The sequence below is a fragment of the Planococcus citri genome, chromosome 3, assembly GCF_950023065.1.
Source record: "Planococcus citri chromosome 3, ihPlaCitr1.1, whole genome shotgun sequence".
Taxonomy (NCBI): domain Eukaryota; kingdom Metazoa; phylum Arthropoda; class Insecta; order Hemiptera; family Pseudococcidae; genus Planococcus; species Planococcus citri.
Genome location: NC_088679.1, coordinates 7,750,719 through 7,774,477, shown reverse-complemented (window position 1 = coordinate 7,774,477; position 23,759 = coordinate 7,750,719). Strand labels below are relative to the sequence as shown.

The following is a 23,759-nucleotide window of genomic DNA, read 5'->3' as shown; positions in this document are numbered from 1 at the left end:
AGAAAATCAAAATTTTATTTTCTTCGAAATATGTAGTCGTAAGTTCTTGATAAAAGAGCCACCAGCAGCGCTCGAAATGGACACCGAATTCGGATTCAGTGAACAGACTTTACTCAATTTTTCTGAAAATTTGAAAAATCCAACTTTTTTGAGAAAAACAAACTTGTTAGTCAAGAATTGAGACGAAATTTCGCCGGTGAGGTTTTTGGCACAGCGATGCTGAGTTCATTTCCAGAGTCAGATTATCTCCAGAGATATTTGTTTCGCCGGAAATTGCCCATTTTGTGAGCTCTGGGCTCAAAATCGAGCCAGAAAATAGTTTATGGAAATTGAATTTTTTATGACGTTTTTAACTAATTTGAGGTTGCTTAGGTCGCTGAGCACAAATTTTAATCCCAATAAGTAGGTAAGTCTCAATTGATAACTTGTGTAGTCGTCTCGTAAAATTTCTGCAAAAAATCATGCGTAAATTATAACACATTGTCACAGGTAGTGTATGCGGTCAAAAATTCAAAACAAAATCAAGAAACGTGATATTTTTACGTACAGAGAAATATAAAAATAATGAAAAATTAAAATTGAAATGTGATGTAAGTACGTTTTTTTTTTTTTTCATTGGAAATACAAATTTTTCAGATTTTTGAATTTATTGCTGGCAGCACTGATTCCAGTGTGAAGCTTGGAGTAGCGGTGCCGGGAGCGGTGTGTTTCTGTCTTCTGATTCGCTTTTCATTTTCGTAATTCGTGCCTCATGGTGTTTTGTGTTGTGCTTTCAATTCAATTTCATGAATTTCAAGTTTCATGTTGAATATTGAATTCGTATTTCGTTTGGACGGAATCAAGAGACAGAGAGCCTGTTCAAACTTCAAATAAAGGTTAGTTGAAAAAATTCTACATATTTTATAAGCTATCAGCCAGGTATTCATCGATGTACTCGTAGAACGTGAGATGAGTCTAAATAAGTGGTAACTTTTAGTTGCAGTTCGCCGGTGTACGTATCAAATTGTTGACGAGTCCTCAGTACGAATTTTCATACGGTGAGACAACAGCAACCGATAATGGATTCACAGAGAAGACAATGTCTCCAAAAGGAAATTCTATCCGAGTTGAAACTGCGCGGAAAGAAAACCTGGGACATAACACCTAAAACGCCCGATGAAACGAATTCCAGAATTGATTTCAAATTGCCCTCTGCGCCTAGTTCGGTTAGTACAATTAATTTATCGATTTACGTAACGTTGATGTTCGAATTTAAGACGATCGAATTTTCATCCAACGTGTAATTTTTCAACAGGTTAGATCTCCAGCCAATCTACGAGAACCTGTAATTGAGAAGGAAATCGTTGAGGAAGTTGATAAGATCAATTTACCCGAATATGAAGCAAGCGATATCTTGCAATTGGTGACTCACGATCTAAAGACGGTTTTTGAAGCTTGCGAAATACCAGTGAATGAGTGGGACTTGTACGGCTCCTTCAAAAATGGACTTCGTTGTCACGACAGCGACATCGACTACTATAATGGTGATTTTTTACAATTATCTTCATCGAAATATTTCAATTCAATATCTTATATTATTGAACTCTAAATACTAACCAATTGTTGTAATTCCTATCCTCAGGATCATACGAAAATCGTGCGAATTGCGAACCCGCAAAAGTTGTAAAAAAAGTTTGGGAAGTTTTCAGAGATGATACCTACTTCGAAAGTAAACGTTATTTCGAGAGGGCGCGAGTTCCGCTGGTCGAGTTGATACACAAACGAACCGGAAAAGTATGCAGTATTACATTCTCCGGCAAAATGGGAGTGTATGATTCGTTGTTGGCGAAACGTTACTTGGGCCAGTATCCGAATTTGAAAGTTTTGACGTTGTTTCTGAAACACGTATTAAAAAGCCACGAGTTGCACGGAACCGGTAAATTAACCACTCATGTGATATTTTGGTTGCTGGTCTTTTTCCTGCAACAAAAGAAGCTGCTACTGCCCGTCAAAGATCTACGCCAAGCGGCTGTACAAGAAAAAAACTACGTACGAGATTGGAATTATTCGGTTCCAGATTGCTATCCGATTTGGCGGCAGGCCGAATGTTCATCGGAAGAATCCATCGTTTCTTTGTATCGCGGTTTTTTGGAATTTTATAAAAATTTCAATTTCTTGAAGTACGTCATCTCTCCATATTTCGGATACGCCATACCTATCGAAAACATCGAAACATTGGATATACCAAGTGACGCGTATATTGGTCAAAAATACCCAAACGTGAACGGCGATGGATTTCATTTGTTTGCTAGAAGTTCCATGAATATTCAAGATGTGTCCACTCTTACTATGAATTTAGCCGCGAATGTGTCGCTGAAAGCAGTGAACAAGTTCAGAGTCGTCTGCGAAAATCTTCTTTATGCTTTGCACGAAGGACATCCTTTGAAAATTTCTCCGGAATCCGAATTAAAATCGACGAAGCTTCTTCCTAAGAGCATCAATCAAACGGCGGAATTCGAGCTGGATTTCAAATCTTTGGAATCGCGTATCGGTGATTTGAAGGAGTATTTAATCGCTGCTGTTAGCAACTTGATGGTGACAGTTTTGGAATTTCAATGCGACAAAGTCATGGCCCATGATGTTACTGTAGTTCATCATAAACAAGGCGATCCTGTCCTGCGGAAAGTACCGGTCTTATCCTTCGATTATAGTACGACGTATGGTACTTTGAGCAACAAATATGTCTTATATATGTTCGAAGAAAGTTCCTCTTGCTTGAGAGAGAATTTCGGAGTTTTTTTCTTCTTCGAAATTCGCAACGATTTGGAACGCGTTAAAGTATCGGTTGAAGGAGATGGCAGATTCGTCGAGTATATGCAGACCAAAGGAAAAGAGCTGCTCGTCGCTCAGATTTCGTTAGACGGTTGTGTTATTACTCAAGTATAATCCCCTCGATGTTCATTTTTTTTGTCAGTTTTTCGTATTTCGGTTTAGTATTTTATTTTTAAACACGGCTGTTTACTTTTTATCAGTTTATCGTATTTTGTTTGAGTATTTTAGTTTTAAACGCGGCTGTTGATTTTTTTTTATAAGTAGGTACCTACTATGTTTTTTGAATAGAATTTTTCAAATTCGGTGGTGTTTAGTTTTTTTTTGAAAATTAGATTTGGCGAACTGCAAAACTCGATTAAGTATTTCAAATAAAAATATACACGTTTTCTTTCACGAGTGTCGGGCAAGTGATTTTTGGGAAGAGCTTGTCTTGTCCTGAAACTTTGATGATCAAAATTTTAGCTAGGTATCTAAAATGATTTTTCAATCTTTGGAAATTTTTTAAAAGTACTTCAAAAAATATTGATATTTCTGAACTTCAAAAAATCCGTTCTGAAGCCAATTTCGATTCATGAACAGAATTCCATTATTTCCAGACGTTCTGGGCCCTCTGACGCGATTTTTCAGCTATTCCAGAAGATTTGAATTTTTATAAATAGATGCGGAGTAATTTAAATGACTAATAAGCAAGTTCTGGCTAATTCTCGACTTGCTGAACAAGTTGATTCATAAAATTATTTTCATGAAGCAAGAAATCAAAAATTTTCCAACCCTTGGAATGAATTTCTGACACTCGTCGCTCATCTGGATCCTAATTTATGCCATTTCTAGGCATTCTGAAACCTCTAACGTGGTTTTCGATTTTTCCAATTGCAAATGACAAATGAATTTCTGGGGTCAGATTTCTTCAGAGTTATTGGATTCTTCTGAAAATTGTCCATTTTGGGCTTAAAATCAAACCGTGCAATTGTTTTGAATGTTTGCATTTTTTTATGACGTTTTCTGGAGGATTTGAGATTGCTGTACATGAAAATGACGTGCGAACTGACCCTCGATTCGTCGCCAGCTGGTGATTTTTTTGACCAATGATGAGTTCATTTCGAGAGATATTAGTTTCACCGGAAATTGTCCATTTTGGGGCTTACGAGTAAAATCAAGCTAGAAAATAGTTTTAAAAATTGAATTTTCGTTATTTAGGGAGAAAAAGTGCTATTTTTGATCCCGCTTAATCTGATTTTTGAAAGTAAATACTGGCGTTTTTCTCCCTCATAACGAAAAATATACATATTATTCAACCAGGGAGTAAGAGTGATTTTCGACGATTTTGAATTATTGCCCGAGCGAATGGTTGAATAAACTACTATTTTTATGCCATTTTCAACTACCTAATTGGAGGTTGCTGTGGTCGCTGAGTACAAAATTTTATCCAAATTGAGTCTCGATTGGTGACTCGTATCATGAAATTTCTGCAAAAAATCACGTGTAAGTATAAAAATTATGTGAAACATTCAGTCTTCAAGAGATGGAAATCGTGCTTCAGCTTCAATTTCAACATCGAATTTTCCTGTGTATAGAGTCGTCCCTCCTGTGTTCTTAAAACAAGAAATTGGGCTTTTCCATCACTTCTTTTCGCTGGTTTAGATTCAGTTCGGCTATAGTAAATCTCACAAATGTAGGTAAAATTTTCCCTTCAAAGTTGATACCTGCTTTTGAAATTGTTTTGATTAACGTTGAGAATCTTCAGATTTTTTGGTAAATGAATGGTATAATCGTCGTTCAAGGAAGAATCGCAGAATTCCTGGTATGAACATAATATTCTTCAAAAGTGCTAAAAAAACGTTTCGATGTAAATTTTGATTTTATACCCAAATGTTAAAACCATTTTAATAGGTTGTGTTTGGTTTTAAAACGTGTGTATAAAAAAGGAAAAAAGAGAGATAGAGAGAGAAATGAAACGGAACGAATTTGTACCCGATGGTGAGCCTATTATATGGGAGATGTGTTAATTTTTGTTTCTAACGTATTTAGAAAAACGACCCTAACCATGTGCGGTCATCGGACACGACGACGACAAATAGGTAATACGTAGCCGATGATCACACATGTTTAGTGTCTTTAAAAAGGCAATAAATTCCGTAAAATAGAAATCGTAACTCTGATCCTTTTCAAGGAGAAAAAGAGAATTCAGTTGTGTATTGTCATCGTCCGCTCTGTACCTAAGTATACGATGTATGAAAGTACCTACTTACTAAAATATATGTACTGACTAATTTCTCAATTTGTGCTTATTTTTTGTTCAATAACATCGCGATTTGATTAAAATAAACAGGTTGCATGATGCTTTTTTCAAAAATACTGAAAATCGTCCCATAAAAATGAAATTGTTATGAAAGTGCTCAAAATAAGTTTCGACGTAAATTTTCAAATTTGATTTTCTGCTAAAGATTTTACCCATTTTAATGAGTAACATGACTCTTTTTTCAAAAATACTGCGGAAATCAAAACCAAGTTTTGAGCTTTAAATTCTTCAGAAATAGGTACTTACTCAAAAACATTTTCGTCAAAACGTTGAAATTTAAACATGATTATTTTGATAAATCGCATGATACTTTTCTGAAAATCTCAAAAATCATGACCCCATCTTTCGCCGAAATATTTGAATTTTCAGCAATATTTTAATCTGTTTTGATAGGTCGTGAGGTCACTTTGGAGTAATTTTACTATGTGTACACTGTACAGTTCATTTTTAATCAAAATTTGAGAAGGTAGCGTAAATTTAAAATTTTGGCTGCGTTTTGTTTTGCGAGAATTTTTTCGAAAGCTTTAGTTCAATGGGTATGGAATGAATTTCTTGATGTTACGGATATAAATTGTTTGGTCAACCTAAAAAAAAAAAAAAAAAAAAAAAACTAAATAAGTGACATATTTTTTGATATTTTATATGTACAATAAGGCAACTGAATTTTTTGAACCGATTTTTAAAGCACTTTTTGCCAGTTGGACTGTAGATGGAATTGATTACTGATTAGGTGTGTCTCTTTGAAAACTTGAAAAATAGTATTCTTCCCACATACTTTCAATGTGATAATGCAGATTCAAATAGGTTATCTTCAAAAATCGTCATTTCCAGTTTTAACTTTCAATTTTAAAGAAGTGATCGAAGTTGTCTTGAAAATTAGAGGGGCAAACTTGATTCTAAATTTCCAAATTTCGAATGTCTCAAATGGGCCAAATTTGAATTTTTAAATTGTGTTTGCACCTTCAATTTTGAAGGTAGCAGTTCGTCTGTTCGTCCTAACATTTTTTGTTCGTCTACTGGAGAACTGTGGATTAGGGGTATCATTTGAATGATCCATACACTTTTTTATTTTTAACGAATTGTTTGAAATTTGTAAATTTAATTTTAAAAAATGGTGCACTTAATTTCGTTGATTTGCAGACAACCAGACATTGAGAAATTGAATGTTCTATTCAAATGACGCCCTCAGCCCATGGTACTCAAGTACTCGATTAAATGAACAAATCACAGACAACCAGACATTGAGAAATTAAATGTTTTATTCAAATGACGCCCTCAGCCGATGGTTCTTAAGTACTCGATTAAATGAACAAAACAAGTTGCATAAATATTATGACGAACTACGAACTGCCTATCTTCAAAATTGAAGCCGGCGCATTGAATTTGGAGCAATGGAGCACTCGAAATTTGGAAATTTTGAATCAAGTTTGCCCCTCAAATTTTGAATACAGAGTTACAGACAATTGGCCACAATAACAGTTTTTGTTCGTCTACTCGCATCGATATTACACTAAATGGATACACAGCATGTAGAGAGGCGGGTGGGAAATGCGGTGATCGCGAAGTTCACAGGGGAAAGGTGAGGTTATTGAGGCGCATCCGTTCGGCGCAAGTGATGCCCATCGAAACGTTTTGCAAGGGGGAAGAGGCGATCAACTTCAAATTTACGCGGATCTACGCGGCCACCAAATTTGAATTCAAAATTAAAATTGACCAATCAGATACCATGCGCAGAAAAAAATCGCATCAATTACTAGATAAGCCAATAAGCTATCGTTGTTGTTCTTGGCGGCGGGGTAAATGGACTTGCTGGGTATCCATTTAGTGTAATATCGATGTCTACTCGAGTACTATTAATTGGGGGCATCATTTGAATAATTCAAACATTTTCCTTAATTTTGATGCATTTCTCAAAAATATTGGTATATTGCCATAATTCCAGTTTTGCGAAGCACGTAGAGAGTTCCTTCATTTTACAAGGTAGACAACTTGTTTTAGTCTTTTTTTTTGTATAAGCCTTGTAAGCACGTTGTAAGGCTTGATTTCTCAAGGTTATTTCATCACTCCCACTCGATAATCGGTGAACCGTATGGTTTCTTCTTCTATCTTCTAAAAACTTCTACTTCTTGACTAGAACAAAGAACAAAGAACATTCCGTAATTCGATTTCCAGTAGAAGTGTGCTCAGGTTGATTCTATTGATGCGCATTTCGTTGTTTAATTGTTTATTTCGTAGTGTGTTTTCGTTGTGTTGGATATTCGTGCTTAATTTCAAAGATTTCAAAGGAATCTGAATCAAGAGATCTTCTTCAAGTAACGGTGAGTTGAAGAAATTTGTATTTATAAGCTATTATGCCGGTATTCATCGATGTACTTACAGAAGGTGAGATAAATACCTCATACGTCTAAATAAGTGGTAATTTTTGGTTGCAGTTCGGCAGTGTACTTTTCAAAGTGGTATCAAATTACTGACCGGCTCTCGAAACGAATTTTCATAACGTGGAAATAACGCCAACCGATAATGGATACACAGGCGAACAAACAACGTCTTCAAAGAGAAATTCTATCAGAGATAAAGAAACGTGGTATCAAAAACTGGGCTATGACTCCGAAACAACGTGATGATACGAATTCCAGAATTGATTTCAAATTGGCCACTGCGCTTAGTTCGGTTAGTACAATCAATCTTTCGACTTACGTAACGTTATATTATGTTCGATATTTAGACGATAAATTTTCATCTAACTTGTAATTTGTCAACAGTCTGGACGAGAACCTTTAATTGAGAGGGAAATCGTTCAAAAAGTTAATGAGATTAGTTTGCCCGAATATAAAGCAAATGAAATTCTGCAGTCGGTAACTCGCGATCTGAAGGCGGTTTTTGAATCCAACTACGTAGGATTGAGAAACAAACGTATTGTGAACGAATGGGAACTTTACGGCTCGTTCAAAAATGGTCTTCGTTGCAAAGACAGCGACATCGACTTCCATAATGGTAAATTTTTAAATATTTCTTTTTGTTACAATATTTCAAACGAAATATCTCCATTCAATATCTCATATTATTGAACTCTTCAAGTATTATCTAATCGTTGTCATTTCTGTCCTCAGGAACTTTTGAAAATCTTTCGCATTCCGACGCAGTAAACCTTGTGGAACAAGTCCGGGATGTTTTCAGAAATAGGCCTAATACAAACTTTGAATATATAATTCATTTCTCGACGGCGCGAGTGCCAATCGTTGTATTAAAACACAGAAGCTCCAATACAGAATGCGGTATTGCATTCACCGCAAAACCTGGAGTGTATAATTCGATGTTGGCGAAACTGTACTTGGACCAGTATCCGGATGTGAAATTTTTGACATTGTTTCTGAAACACGTATTAAATCGCTATGAGTTGCTCGGACCCAATAAAATAACCACTCATGTGATATTTTGGTTGGTGGTGTTTTATATGCAACAAAAGAAGCTGCTACTGCCCGTCAAGGATGTACGTCAATCAGCAACACGAAAAAGCTACGTACGAAATTGGAATTATTCGGTTCCAGATAGCTATCCGAAAAGTCGACAGGCCGGATACTCGTCGAAAGAATCTATCGCTTCTTTATATCGCGGTTTTTTGGAATTTTATAAAAATTTCAATTTCTTGAAATACGTCATCTGTCCATATTTCGGATACGCCATACCTATTGAAAACTTGGAAACATTGGATATTCCAAGTGACGCGTATATTGGTGGAAAACCCCCAAAATTGTTTACTAGAAGTTCCATGAATATTCAAGATATGTCTACTCTTACTAAGAACTACACCGCGAGTATTAAGTCGGTGAAAGTTGTCAACGAGTTCAGAGTAATCTGTGAACATCTATTCGCAAATTGTGAGGAAATTTTGAAAGGACACGCTGTCAATATTTCTTTGGGATCCGAATTGAAATCGATGAAGCTTCTTCATAAAAACATCAATCAAACAGAGTATATCGATCTGGAGTACCAATCTTTGAAATCACGTGTCGGTGATTTGAAGGAATATTTAATCGCTGCTGTTGGCAACGTGATGGCGATCGCTTTGGAATTTCAAAGCGAGAGACTTGTGAGCCAAGATATTACGGAAGTTGATCATAATCAAGGCGATCCTATCACGAAGAAAATACCTGTCTTGTACATGGATTACAGTACGACAAAGGAGGAGACATTGGTCAACAATTACATGTTATCTATGTTCGAAGAAAGTTCTTCTTTGAAAAAGGATTTCGGAATTTTCTTCTTTATCGAAATTCGTCAAGATTTGGATCGTATTAGAGTACACTTCGAAGGAGACGGCCGTTTCGTCGAGTTTATGAACAGCTATGGAAAAGCACTACTAATCGCTCTATAATACTTGAGTATTTTTTCTCGATTTATATTTTATTCGTAATTCAGTTGAATTTTTTTTTTCAACATAGATGTTAATTTTTTTATTTGAAAGATAATTTTTGATTATAAGTTTTGAAATTTTGTTTATTTGTAAGATGATTTTTTATTATAATTTTTGAAATTCGGTGATGTTTAGTGTTTTTTTTTGTTGAAAATTATGTTTGGTGGGCTGCAAAACTGCGATTAAGTATTTCAGTAATATACACATTTTCTTTCACGAGTGTCAGGCAAGTGATTTTTTGGGGACACGAAAATGATCTTACAATCGTTCGGCGATTTTTTAAAAGAAATCCGAAATTGACGACGTTTTTGAACTTATGAAAATTACGTTCTGAAGCCAATCTCGATTCCTATAAACAGAATTCAATCATTTCCAGTCGTTCTGGAGCCTTTGACGCGATTTTTCAAATTTTCCAAAAGATTTGACTCGTTTTTAATAAATGCGAAATAATTTGGGTGCCTGATAAGCGAGTTGTTGCTCATTCTCGACGTGTTTAAGGAGAGTTGATTCGAGAAATAATTTTTATGAAGCAACAAATCAAAAATTTTCTTATGACTTGAGATTTATTTATTTTTCTAAACGACGTAGGAATCAACTCGCAATGACAAATTAATTTCGTGTGTTGGATTTTCTTCAGAGTTATTAGATTCTACTGAAAATTACTATGCTCATTTTGGGGCTTATGAATCTCAAATCGTAGAATTTTTTTGATAATCTGCATTTTTATTTACGACGTTTTCTGGCGGATTTGAGATTGCTGTACATGAAAATGACGTTCGAACTAACCCTCGGTTCGTAGTTTTTGGAAAAATCAAAATTTTCTATGAAGTAATTGTAAGTTCATGACAGAAGAGCGATCAGCAGCGCTCGAAAGGGACATCGAATTCGAATAAGAGTAAACACCATTCACTTAATTTTTCTTGAAATTGAAAAAATGCAATTTTTTTTGAGAGAAATAAACTTTATTGTCAAGAATCGAGACGAAATTTTCAATGGTAAGAATTACGCAGTGATGATGTTCATTTTTTTCTCCCAGAGTTATTAGTTTCACTCAGAATTGCCATTTTGGGGCTTAAAATCAAGCTAAGTTCTTTGTTATGACGTTTTCAACTAATTCAAGGTTGCTTTGGTCACTGAGCATAAAATTGTATCCAAATTGAGTCTCGATTGGTAACTCCGTCTCTTAAAATTTCTGCAAAAAATCATGTGTAAATGTAAAAGTGTTTTTTTATTTATTATTTTATTGGTATAGGTACTTCAGATAACAAAAATAAAATGACCAAAGGTCAAATATTGCTAATAGAAGAGTCAACAATGAAACATTCAGTCCTCAAGAAATGGAATCGTGTTTCAATTTCAACAATATCGGATTTTCCAGTGTAGAGTCGTCCCTCCGATGTTCTTAAATCAAGAAATTGGGCTTTTCCATCATTGATCTTTTCACTGGTTTAGATTCAATTCGGCTAAAAGTGTCGCAAATTCGACAAAAGTAAAATGTTTCCTTCAAAATTGATATTCAATGGAGTTTGTACGATATCTCATCCCTCAGTATTTGAATCGCTGTCGTTAGATAATGAGTCTGAGTTTTTGAAAGATTCTTCTTCCTCTTCTTCCATCTTGACTCGTGGCGCAGCAGGCGACATATGGTGTGCTGTGAAATAAATACATTACTCGTAATATCGTTGTGTGGGTCTTTAGGCCAACTAATAGCTATGAACAGAATCTGCTTTGAAAATAAATTAATTCCTTTTGCTCACCAGCCCAAAATTCTCTCAAATGAAAATGTCGTATTATGTACAAAATTGCGATGGCTAGTAAAACCAAGAATAAGATTGAAAAGAATATATACTTCATAACATTGAATAATTTGTTGGAAACGGCATCTTTGTGTTTAAGCAAAGGGCATTTCTTTCGCAAGCTTCTACCTTTCTCTAATATTTCTTCGGAACATGTAGGTTTACTCCCTAAAAAAAAAAAAAAAAAAAAAATTATTCTTCGAAATTGAAAATTTTTTTAATCTGTTTCATATGTACGTTGATGTGTTTTTATTTTGCAAAAAAATCAATAATACGTACTTATTCATTTGAATGAAAAATGAAACCAACAAACCTCTGAGTTCAACACATTTAAGATTTTCCGGTCCAGAAATCTTCGCATCCTTTGCCCATTGTTTTATCATCATACAGTTGCAGTACGAAGCCTGGGTATTATAATACGATTTCACCCCAGAGAATTCCAACTCCAACACAGTAAGTTCGCAAAGCGGAGCTATATTCAGAACTGTCATATCATCCATAGGATTTCCTTTCAAAAGTAATTTTTTCAGCGGTGGTCCTTCGAAATGAAGTTTTGGTATATTTTTCAGACGATTATTATTGGCGCTTATCTCTTCCAATTCTTCGCACCAGTGTGCATCGAGGATTTTGAAGTCATTACGATCGACGTTGAGAATTTTCAGCTTTTTTGGTAAATGAATGGTGTAGTCGTCTTTCAAGGAAGAATCGCTGAATTCCAGGTATTCCAACGTTTCGATGTACTGGAATGCTTGTTCTAGCATGTTATAGTTTATCGTTTCCAAAGCTGGATTTGTGTTTCTCATCTGCATATTATGTTTAATTATAATACGACGTAAATCGGCGAATGGTTTGAATGTATTTACGTTGTATATGAAAATTCCACTAGGTCGGCCGTTCGCTTCTGATAAATCCATAACCTGAAAAAAATTTGATGGGTACTTGAACTCAATTGGTAGCTGTGCTTCGGTATTTATTCGAATTCCCAGCTGCTGGTAAGTACATATATTAAATGAATAGGTACACGAACCTGTACGTTTGTCGGTATATCTGTGGGGATTTCCCATGAAATATCCGACACGTAAGGATTATTAGAACAGTTAGCTACGAATAGTCCATCTGCAGACTTATGCGTGGTGCATTTTCCTGGCTTTAATGTTGCAGCCCAGATTATCTTCGCGTAAAAAAATAGGTCTACGATTATCGAAGTCAAACCTAATGAGTAAATTATTGAAATCGTGAAAAATTATTCTGTTTCTGTGGAATTTTAAAAGTAGGTCGATAATTTAGCATGTATCAGCGAATTTACCTGTTGACGAAATCTCATGATGATTCATTGCATTATCATAGCACATCAATATGCATTTTTTTTTATGAAGCCGAACCGAGAATTAAAAAAAAAATGTATCAAATCGGTACCGCAAAAAAACTAATTTGAATGATTGAAGAAAAAATCAAAATCATGATAAAAAGGAATTATCATTTAGGTAATAGCACGTTCATCCTAATGTGAATTTATAGTACGCAATTATTGTCTTTGATTGATAGGTAATACAAATTAATACCCTAACAGCGAATAAAATGGCCAAAGTGTCCGGTTTCTATTCCATTTTTCAGGCTAAGTAGTAAGTATTCATCTTCTGTAATTATTTTACAAAAAAATCTACGATGTCAACTTATCATTTATTTTTAGTTTGTTTATGATGATTTATTTTATTTATTTTTAAAAGACTTGAACGTGTTTGTGACAACATTAGCCGAGTATATTTTGAAGCTGCATTTTAAAAGTATTTTTAGCTCAACATGGCCGGCGTAGTGATTGGAATTTTTGAAAAAGATTACCTAATGTGACCTATCAAATATTAATGAGTTTAAATTTTTTCCATCGAATTTTTTTTTGAACAGATCTGAAAAATTTTGTACTGAAAATAAATTTAGGATTTTCTGAAATTTTTGAAAAAGGCGTCATGCGTCCATGTGACTCATCAAAATCAATACAATTTTGTCAAAAAATCAAAATTTACCGTCAAAATATTTTTTTTGAGGACTTGTGAAGAATTTTTAGGTAAAAATTGAGTCCATTTTTCTGGTAATTATGAAAAAAGGTCATTCCAATAGTTATAGTTACCTATATTTTTAACTTTCGTCTCTTGAAAATTTCAAAATTTCAAAATTAGAACTTGGGCGAACTCGGTGAACGAAACTAATTTTTCGGATCCTAATCATCAGTTTCTGAAAATCAACAAAATTTTGGACTACAATTTTTCAAAGATATCCAAAAAAGTTTTGAATTTTGATGAAAGTTTTTCATTTTTTGCCGAAATTTTAATCCATTTTGATGGCACATAATGACATCTTCTTCCTTAAAATTTGGAAAATCATGATCCAACTTTGGCCTTGAAATTTTTTTTTACCAGAGCTCAAAAACAGTTTTGATTTTGATTCATAATTTTTAACTCATTTTAAGAAACCACACGACGAATTTTTCAAAAACTTCGAACATCATGACCCAATTTTGAGCTTAAACTTATTCAAAAGTGCTCAAAAACAATTTTGTTGAAAATTTTTGGCTTTTTACTAAAATTTAATGACATTTTTTTTTCAAAACTAGAAAATTATAACCAATTTTTAAGCTCGAAATTCTTCAAAAATGCAAAAAAAGCAACGTTTGAATATTTGAATTATTTTTCGCAAACTTTTAACCAATTTTGGCAGGTTGCATGACACCTTTTTCGGAAATTTTGACAATCATGATCTAACATTGAGTTCAAAATTCTTCAGAAACGTTCGAAAAAACGTTTTGATAAAAAATTTTGATTTTCTACTGAAGTTGTAACCCGTTTTAATTGGTCACATTCACATGACATCTCTTTTAAATTGCTCAAAAAAAATTTGATCGGAATCCTCTTTTTTTCTTTTATAATTTTAACCTACTTTTGAGAAATCGCGGGATGAATTTTTCAAAAATTTTGAAAATTGTGATCGAATTTTGGGCTCAATATTCTTCAAAAATGCTCAAAAGTTTTTTTATGAATTTTTTGATTTTTCACCGAATTTTTAAAACATTTTGATAAGTTTATGACACCTACTTATTTCAAAATTCAAAACTTATAATGCTCAAAATTCTTCAAAAATACCTACTCAAAATACATTATTGGTTAATTGAAAATTTCTCGCAAAATTTTAACCCATTTTAAGATATGTAGGTTTCATGGCACTTTTTTCAAGAATCTCAAAATACATGAATAAATTTTAGGTTTAAAATTCTTTGAAAACGCTGAAAAATTTTGATTTTTAATCGAAATTGTAACTCATTTTAATAGGTTATGTAATATGTAACATTTATTTAGATGCACCTAAATTTTTGATTTTCTACCAAAAATGTTATACATTTTGATTGGTCACGTGACAACTTTTTCGATCTATGAAATCATGACCTTATTTTGGGCCACAAATTCTTCAAAAAATACTCAAAAACATTTTTGTCCAAATGTTTAAGTTTCTTACTAAATTTTTCAACATTTTGATAGATCGTATGACTTCATTCTTAAAAATCCCAAATATCTCGCCCCAATTTCAAACACAATAAAAAAATTTGATGTGAATTTTTGATTTTCCCACAAAATTGTAATCTATTTTGATTGGTCGCATGTCGCCTGACACCTTTTTAAAAAATTCTAAACACCCCATGACACAATTTTAGGCTCAAAATTCTTCACAAGTGCTCAAAAATAGTTTTAAGGTAAAGGAGGAGTCCCGATAAGGCCATTTTTTGGGCCCCGCACAGTTATCGACTCGACTACTCTTAAAATTTTGTAATAGATGTCCTAAATACGAATCCGTGGTTAGTTAACCCAAATTGACCATTTTTTGGACTCCAGGGGTTCCCAAAGTTGTGAATTAAGAAATAATTTTAGGAACCACTGAGTATTATTTTCAAAAACTTTTTTAGCGTAATATATCTGTTTGAACCTGATAAACGTCATGCGAGATGATTTTTCTATTTTGGACACTCGGAGGCAGAAATTGGGAGGTTTTGATTTTTTGAAAATTTTGGAACTATACCCCTTTGAGCCCCGCTAAAAAGCTTTTTACAGTGAATTAGTATCTGAAATTCGTCCATCTTACCAAATTTTGAGCTCAATAAAATTTTGCGCTGGTACTCAAAAATCCAATTTTCCAATTTTTGGCAATTTCGATATTTTGGGAACCCCTGGAAAACTAGAAACCTGCGATTTGCGCAAAACGTAACGTTTTGAGGTATATATTCAATTATCCAAATGAAAAAGTTTAAAGTTTAATTAAGCTCCCTGCATATTCGTAATTTTGAACCCTTATTTTAGAGCCTCCCACTTTGGGCACCCCTAAAAAAGGCGTTTATGCATATCTTTTCAAATAAATTGAAGAATTTATTTTTGAAACACACTAGCAAGTGCTCGATAATTTTTCATATGATTTTTCCTGTAACATTCAGAATTGAGCTATTTTGGGTCAAATTCTGAGATTTAACTCTTCGAAAAGACGTGAAAATAACGTTTTCACGATTTCAACGAAGTAAAAATGTCAGAATATTGACCCCAAATAGCTCAATTCTGAATGTTGCAGGAAAAATCATATGAAAAATTATCGAGCACTTGCTAGTGTGTTTCAAAAATAAATTCTTCAATTTATTTGAAAAGATATGCATAAACGCCTTTTTTAGGGGTGCCTAAAGTGGGGTGTTCTAAAAAAGGGGTTCAAAATTACGAATATACAGGGAGCCTAATTTTACTATTTCATCGTGATTATTGAATACCTATATACCTTAAAACGTTACGTTTAGCGCAAATCGCAAGTTTCTAGTTTTCCAGGGGTTCCCAAAATATCGAAATTGCAAAAAATTGGAAAATTGGATTTTTGATTAGCGGGGCTCAAAGGGCTAGGTACAAAATAGTGGTTCCAAAATTTTCAAAAAATCAAAACCCCCCCAATTTTTGCCCCCGAGGGTAGAAAATGGAAAAATCACCTCGCATAATGTTTATCAGGTTCAAACAGATATATTACGCTGAAAAAGTTTTCGAAAATAATACTCAGTTGTTCCTAAAATTCTTTATTTATTAACAATTTTGGGAACCCCTGGAGCCCAAAAAATGGTCATTTTGGGTCAATTAACCACGGGTTCGTATTTGGGACATTTATTACAACATTTTAAGAGTGGTTGAGTCGATAACTGTCCGGGCCCAAAAAATGGCCTTATCGATACTCCTCCTTTATGATTTTCTTCTATATTATTTTAATCCATTTTGAGGGATCACACGACGTCGTTTTCAAAAATACCATAATTATCATGATCCAATTTCAAACTTGAAATTCTTCAAAACCTAAAGTGTTCGAAAAAAGTTTTGATGCAAGCTTCTGCTTTTCTGCTGTAAATTCAACTGATTTTAATAAGTCGCACAACATCTTTTTAAAAAAATCGTGGCCCAATTTTGAACTCAAAATTCTTCCTCGAGATGGCTCAAAATGTACCTAATTTTAACGAATGACACTTTTTTCAATGTTTCTGAAAGTCATGACTCAATTTATGGGCTCATAATTTTTCAGAAAGTATTTCAAAAATTTTTGAAAGAAATTTTTAATTTTCTTTCAAAATTTTAATTAATTTTGAAGGTTTTTTGATAGCTTTTTCAAAAATATTGAAAAACAGGAATCAGCATCCAAGATTGAGCTCAAAGATACCCTTGTATGATAGGAATTGTTTGATTTTCTCCCAAAATTGTAAACCATTTTAATAGATCACATCACACGATATCTTCAACAGAATCGAAAGTTAGAGATAGTCCAATTTCCGGTCAAATTTCTACGAGAAGGCTCAAAATATACCTACCTACCTATTTTTGTTGAAATCCAAGTTCCAAAATTCAACGACTATTGAAACAAATTGGTGTTTTTTAAACGTTATTGATTAACCTGCAAAAAAGTAACTAGGCAACTTATTTTGGCCCAATGTTTCAATTATCGAGTCAAGGAATAAGGGGCATTATTTGAATTGAAATCATTGAATTCGACGTTTCCATGCAATTTGAAGCTGCATCAGCTGCATGATTTATACATATATGTACATGTGAATATTAAAAGTAATGACATAAAAATACATATAAGTACTTAATTCAGTTCTCAATATACGTTTTAGGCACTATAGGTCTTAATATGTCTGAAATAATTTTCGTCTAAGGTAATACTTATTCATCTTAAAGAACAGTCAGAAGTTCGCTTTGTTATAAAAAATATCTAATCAGAATTGTTTTTAATTGAACTAGTCGCGAGCTTGCTGGTCAAGATCGTACGTACCTAATTATTGTTTGCTCAAAAATAATTTTTAAATCACATTAAAAAAAAAAAAAAAAAAAAAAAAAAACTACCAAAGCACTAAATTGGAGCATTTAGGTCTACTCTTTAGAAATACAAATATGAATCAATATGAATCAATAAATTCAATGCCTTACACGTAATTCTTCAATTGACGTTCATCAGATTTTAGATGTGTTATCCTGTTATCTAAAAATGAACTTCAGGTTCACAAAAAGCAAGTTTCAACAAAACGTAAATCTAGGAGAATGAGCTGTAGGCTATTTGCGCCATCAAAGCAATGTATGATCTTATCGCTGTACGTGATATTTATCTATTCGACGCATTCAACAATTTAATTCTGTATATGATTTTGTAAATAAATAACGTTTAATTTCACATAAAATGGATCATACAGGTAAGTTTTTTTTTTCCAGAAAATATACCTTTACTTTCCAAATAATATGCTTTTTACAGACATAAGTATTGTATCAACTACCTACCTATCTAGATATACATTTACGATGGGAATGATTTACTGGTGTCTGTTTTTCTCAGATTTTAGAACGATTGTAGATTTTTCGAACCTATTTCGTGATTTGCGTTCGCCCGATTTATGGATAATCGATGAAGATTATACAGGTACGGGAATTCATCCACCAATTACTGTTCAAGATAATGATGATGAGTCTAAATTAGAGGAGTATCGCGTTAAAAGTAAGTCAATTAATTACGTCGCAATGTAAAACAGATTTCTTCTTCCATTTTACAATTCGATTCTACGACTTGTTCAAATGTTTTGAAAGGTATTGAAATGGAGATGGATGATATATCGAGGTCCAATAATATTTCGAACCCACGTGCTTCCGAAATTTGTGAACAGATCGCGACTGATTTATCAAATACGTTTAAATTTATTAAGAAACTCAGGTCTAGTGATGGGTCTAGTTATCGTCTTCCAGTTTACGGATCTTATGATAATGGATTATGCTGTATAGAGAGTGATATTAATTTCCACCTAGGTAAGATAGACTGTTTAAATTGTACCTACCTAGTTAAGTATTTGTTAAATCAACATTTTACAACTTACTAAGAAGAAAAAAAATCAAAAATCTGTTTGTTTTCATCGTTGACGTAGGCAGATTAGGTACCAGATTTTCTTGATTTCAATACTTACATTTGTTTGTTGATTTGTTCATTTGCAGATAAATACTCCGACGTGTTAGCTCTTTGTCAACGGATACTCGATGAAATTTCGAAAATCGATTATGAAAAATCGAAATTCAGCAAAGCGGAACTCGTTTCAATAGACTCGGAATTTTTCCTCCAATTGACTCACAAAGCTACCGAAGTCGATACCGTCGTATCGTTCACCAATCGACTAAGATTGAAGAACGCAGAATTAATGAAGTTGTATTTAAGCTTGAACGCTAATCTGAAACCGGTGATATTGTTCCTGAAACACATCTTAATACGTCATAACTTACACGGCTACGATAAAATTACAACCTACCAATTATTCTGGCTCGTAATATTCGTAATGCAACGCGAAGATCTTCTACCTTCCATAATGACTTTGCGATCTGCTGCGACTAAAACAGAGCGTTTAGATCCTATTAATGGTTTTACATGGAATTGTAGCTTACCACCACACGGTCGTTTGGTAATCATAAGGAGTAATTATTCGTTCCAAGATACGCCGGCTTCTTTATTCATTAGTTTTTTAAAATTGTACGGAGACTTTGATTTTTTAAGATATGTTATTAGTCCTGTCTCCGGATACGCTTTACCTATAGATGCAACCAACGACTCACCTTTGAACATGAATATGAACTCGAGGTATTATAGAAAACCGCTATTTGTGAAAAATGTCATCAATTTTCAAGATCCTACCATCTTACATGGAAATTTATTCGGTGCGGTGAGACCAGAAATTCTTAATTCGTTCAAATTTCTGTGCAGATGCCTTCATCGTAATTTTACCGAGTCAACATTCTCATGCGCTGCTGACTGCATCGAAATGAATTTACCTCTCTACCCTGTTGATTTTATTACATCTACGTTGATAGCTTTGAGCTTGAGCAAATTGGTTTCACCTGATTTACAAATAGTTACTCGTGCGATGACTGCGGCAATTCGTATCATTATGGAAAACTTATTGAAATTTACTTTAATTAATACGACACCTGCTTCGGAGAAGAAAACTGAAACTCGTTGGGTTACTACGAAGCATTTTGATTACTACATCGATTCTAAAAATTGCGATAAGATTATTTCATTTAATATTGTTCCCGAATCTGCGAGAAACACATTGATGAAAATGTACATTGTGTGTGAAATCTACAGCGACGGTGACGTTCGACTGCTAATGGAAGGCTCAGCTCGGTTGATTGAATTCTTCGACAAACATATATATAATCTTCTATTGAGTCATATTTTACCTCGTGTACAAAATTCATTCTCAAGTTAATAATTTACCTTGTTCGATGAAATAGACTGTTGTTCGTATCGAACGATTTCCTAATCGTAATCAACGTTATTGTGATTTTTATTTTAAGTACGTAAGCGTTTAATATTAAAAAATACTTTATTCAACCGTATGAATTTCTTTTCTTAAAAAAGTCATAAGAAACATGAATTACAAAAAAGGAAAAATGTACAACACTCGATGAAATTATTTTCAAAAAATGAGAAACCTTAAAAAATAGCGAAAAAAAGAGTAACAAATATCCGTCGCGTCGTATTCGTATAGTAAAAGAGGTATTTGGAGGATCTACGTTATAGTAAAAAAAAAAACAAAAAAAAAACGATGATGAATTTGTGCTTAAATTATTAGGTATATCCGCATTACCGATCAAGTGATCGTGTTATCGAACATTTTCAAGCTCCATAGGGATGGGTATTTTCTTCATTACTGCGAATTTCTTTAAAGCTTCGTATTTGAATATCATTGCTTCTATTTCTTCTCTCATTATATTATTATCCTGCTGCATTCTTTCCATATCACGATATTCTTGCGACTTTTCCGATTCCAGTTCGTCTTTTTGTTCGATACGTTTGATTCGACAACTGTTTCAAAAACAACTATATTAATACCAAACTCCAAGGTAGACCAATAATGTAGATATCTCCACTGTAATTATAATTTATTCACCTAGCAGCGTATCCTCTGTTTTTCAACGTACGTCTTCTTTGTTTCATACGTATAACTTCTTCTTTAGTTAATCCTCTCATTTTAAGTTGCCTGTTCAGGTCTCGAACGGAAATAGAAACCAATTCATCGTCGCTTATATCCAATACGGGGCTTGGTGAAAGAGGAGCCTATTGAGAAAAAAATCACTGTTGTTGAGAAATTTGATAATGAAATAGTGAACAAGTAATATGAAACACTTACCAATTTGGGCATCTTGGAACGTTTGTCGTCTTTTTTAAATTCAGGTGGAGACATTTTCTATTGACGCATCACACATTTACAACGGTAATCTAGAAAATTCCAAGTAATGATGAGAAATCTGCTTTGTAACCGTGAATCAGCAATAATTTTACATGGCCATTGTGGTGTAGTTTGTCTGATCTTGGATTAGTAACACGAATAATTTTGATGATACGTACTTGAAAGAATTGAATGTGATGAAATACGGAGCTTTTAGAGTGAAGTAAAATTTTTAAACTTGAACCGATGTCTTCGAAAATTTGATTTTTATTATAAAAAAGAGTGTAAAATTGAAACTTTGTTTTATTTATTTTGTGTTGATTCAATTTTTTGTTATCAAAAATGTGGATTTACAATCAGTGTATCCAATAGAGGAAATAAAAATTTCTTTTTATGATTTCAGAGTGATTCAATAGTGCCAACATCTTTCAGTTTAGAGTCTGTTTATTTTTAATTTATTTTTATTCTTTTTATCTTTTTTCAGCTCGCAGGTGGATGGGGTGCATTCAATAATTTAATTCGACTTGGTTTTTTTTTTTGGTCGTGTTAATTATTCATTTTAATTACTACGAGTAGATTACTGCTCACGTCAGCGATGTGTGTCAATTTTGAATTTATAAATTAAAATTATTTCAATCTAAGGACACGCGAGAGCACGCGGTACTTCCACTTCGTAGAAAATCTCAAAAATCTCTTTAAAAAAATGTCATAAAAATTAATTAAAAATAAAATTGAAAAAGATGAAAGAATTTGGAGGGAAAAAAGAAATCGTGCTCCCAAAAAAGAAGTGACAAAAAAATCCTGCTTATTACTACCTTTTCAAATACTACTATATAATTCATTCATACATGTCAATTTTGAATTTTTTATTTTTTTTAAAGGTAGGTACTAGGTACCTACTTACAAACTTAATTTATTATAGTATTTTTTTCAAATTACTCTTCATCTATTTTGATTGTCTGTTAATTCGATAAGTAATTGAATGTGATTGAATTTTCTTATTCACGAATTATTCACAATATTTCAATCACTAAAGTAACTTCTTTTTCGCAAATTTTCAACAAAATTTTTTGCGAAAAATTACCTATACCTATCCAAAAATTTCAAAATTAATAATTTTGTCAAAAATTGCCAAGAAAGCCTCGCCTTCTTGACAAAAATTGTGCTAAATGTAATTTTTTATTGCCGATAATTCCAAAGAAATTGTCAAAGTCTGGCTTCTTGTTGAAAAATTCACAAAAATTGTAGCTTTTTCAGAAAAGTGGTCAAAGATTGTCGTATCCGGTATATTTTTTCTTCTTCAGAAGATTTCGATAAGTTTTTTTTTTTTTGAAAATTGTTCAAACTTTTTGCTTTTTTGACCAAAAGGAAGAGTCCCGATAAAACCATTTTTTGGGCCCCAGACAATTATCGACTCAACCATTAAGTGGGGGGCTCCAAAAAAAGGGTTCAAAATTACGAATATGCAGGGAGCCTAATTAAACTTTTTCATCCAGATAATTCATTATATACCTCGAAACTTTACGTTTGGCGTAAATCGCAAGTTTCTAGATTTCCAGGCCTCCAGGGGTTCCCAAAATATCGAAATTACGAAAAATTGGAAAATTGGATTTTTGCGTACTGGCGGAAAATTTTATTGAGCTCAAAATTTGGTAGGATGGAGGTCTTTCAGATACTAATAAACTGTAAAAAGCTTTTTAGCGGGGTTCAAAGGGGTAGGTTCAAAATGGTGGTTCCAAAATTTTCCAAAAATCAACCCCCCCCCCATTTCTGCTCCCGAGAGTCGAAAATAAAAAAATCACCTAGCATAACGTTTATTGGGTTCAAACAGATATTTAAATTTTACGCTTAAAAAGTTTTTGAAAATAATTGTCAGTGGTTCCCAAAGTTATTTTTTTATTCACCACTTTAGGAACCCCTGGAGCCCAAAAAATGGTGATTTTGGGTTAACTAACCACGGATTCGTATTTGGGACATTTATTACAACATTTTAAGAGTGGTTGAGTCGATAATTGTCTGGGGCCCAAAAAATGGGCTTATCGGGACATCAGGGTTGGCAAAAAAAAAACAGACATGTTTAAAACAGTGTTTAAAACAGTGTTTTAAACAGCCCCAAAAAAATTGAAGTGTTTAAAACAAGGAAAGTGTTTAAAACGTTTAAAACGTTTTAAACAATGTTTTTTTTGAAATTGAAAAAAAACATGTTTTTTTTCCATTTTTCTCATGAATTTCCCAATTTTTTACAATCACCGTCACATTTAAAAATCATTTGATAACCAATATAAAAATGATAAACAGAAATTTCAATCGTTAGTAGAAAGAACGAAAGAACACTACATGACATGATGAATAAAATTTAAACAACAAAAGTAAGACTTTTGAGATTTGAGTTTTGACTACCTATTTATTTTGCTTATTTATTCAAAATTTTGTTTAAAACGTGTGTTTTAAACACTGTTTTAAACAACGAATCGATGGAACTGTTTTTAACATTTGTTTAAAACAAAAACTGTTTAAAACAAAAAAAAACGTTTTTTTTCCAACTCTGTCGGGACTCCTCCTTTCAAAGAAATAATATACATTTTTTTTTTCAATAATTGCCATAAAGTCCTACTCCAACTTCCCGCTGAAATTGTCAAAGTCTTGCTTCTTGCCAAAAATTGACTAAAACTTTGTTGTGAA

General features: G+C 33.2%; 5 protein-coding genes across 5 annotated transcripts; 3 read left to right on the top strand and 2 right to left on the bottom strand.

Moving 5' to 3' along the window:
- The first annotated feature begins 665 nt into the window (after positions 1–665).
- LOC135840352 (uncharacterized) lies at positions 666–3,113 on the top strand. Its single transcript, XM_065356838.1, has 4 exons — positions 666–875; positions 977–1,205; positions 1,295–1,523; positions 1,622–3,113. Exons 2-4 carry the CDS (start codon positions 1,059–1,061, stop codon positions 2,923–2,925), a joined length of 1,680 nt encoding a protein of 559 aa, XP_065212910.1. The 5' UTR covers positions 666–875; positions 977–1,058; the 3' UTR covers positions 2,926–3,113.
- Positions 3,114–7,151: 4,038 nt separating this feature from the next.
- LOC135840174 (uncharacterized) lies at positions 7,152–9,652 on the top strand. The gene is made up of 4 exons (XM_065356566.1): positions 7,152–7,428; positions 7,543–7,780; positions 7,873–8,104; positions 8,221–9,652. Exons 2-4 carry the CDS (start codon positions 7,631–7,633, stop codon positions 9,483–9,485), a joined length of 1,647 nt encoding a protein of 548 aa, XP_065212638.1. The 5' UTR covers positions 7,152–7,428; positions 7,543–7,630; the 3' UTR covers positions 9,486–9,652.
- Positions 9,653–10,768: 1,116 nt separating this feature from the next.
- Positions 10,769–12,524, bottom strand: LOC135840676 (uncharacterized). Its single transcript, XM_065357302.1, has 3 exons — positions 11,634–12,524; positions 11,282–11,488; positions 10,769–11,175 (listed from the first exon to the last, which is right to left on the bottom strand). The coding sequence occupies exons 1-3, from the start codon at positions 12,382–12,384 to the stop codon at positions 11,063–11,065; spliced, it is 1,071 nt and encodes a 356-aa protein (XP_065213374.1). The 5' UTR covers positions 12,385–12,524; the 3' UTR covers positions 10,769–11,062.
- A 5,317-nt stretch (positions 12,525–17,841) lies between these two features.
- Positions 17,842–20,244, top strand: LOC135839957 (uncharacterized). Its single transcript, XM_065356246.1, has 4 exons — positions 17,842–18,062; positions 18,203–18,361; positions 18,451–18,666; positions 18,850–20,244. The coding sequence occupies exons 1-4, from the start codon at positions 18,050–18,052 to the stop codon at positions 20,112–20,114; spliced, it is 1,653 nt and encodes a 550-aa protein (XP_065212318.1). The 5' UTR covers positions 17,842–18,049; the 3' UTR covers positions 20,115–20,244.
- On the bottom strand, positions 20,213–21,419 carry LOC135839958 (transcription factor MafK-like). The gene is made up of 4 exons (XM_065356247.1): positions 21,257–21,419; positions 21,039–21,127; positions 20,799–20,965; positions 20,213–20,713 (listed from the first exon to the last, which is right to left on the bottom strand). Exons 2-4 carry the CDS (start codon positions 21,090–21,092, stop codon positions 20,512–20,514), a joined length of 423 nt encoding a protein of 140 aa, XP_065212319.1. The 5' UTR covers positions 21,093–21,127; positions 21,257–21,419; the 3' UTR covers positions 20,213–20,511.
- Positions 21,420–23,759: the final 2,340 nt, after the last annotated feature.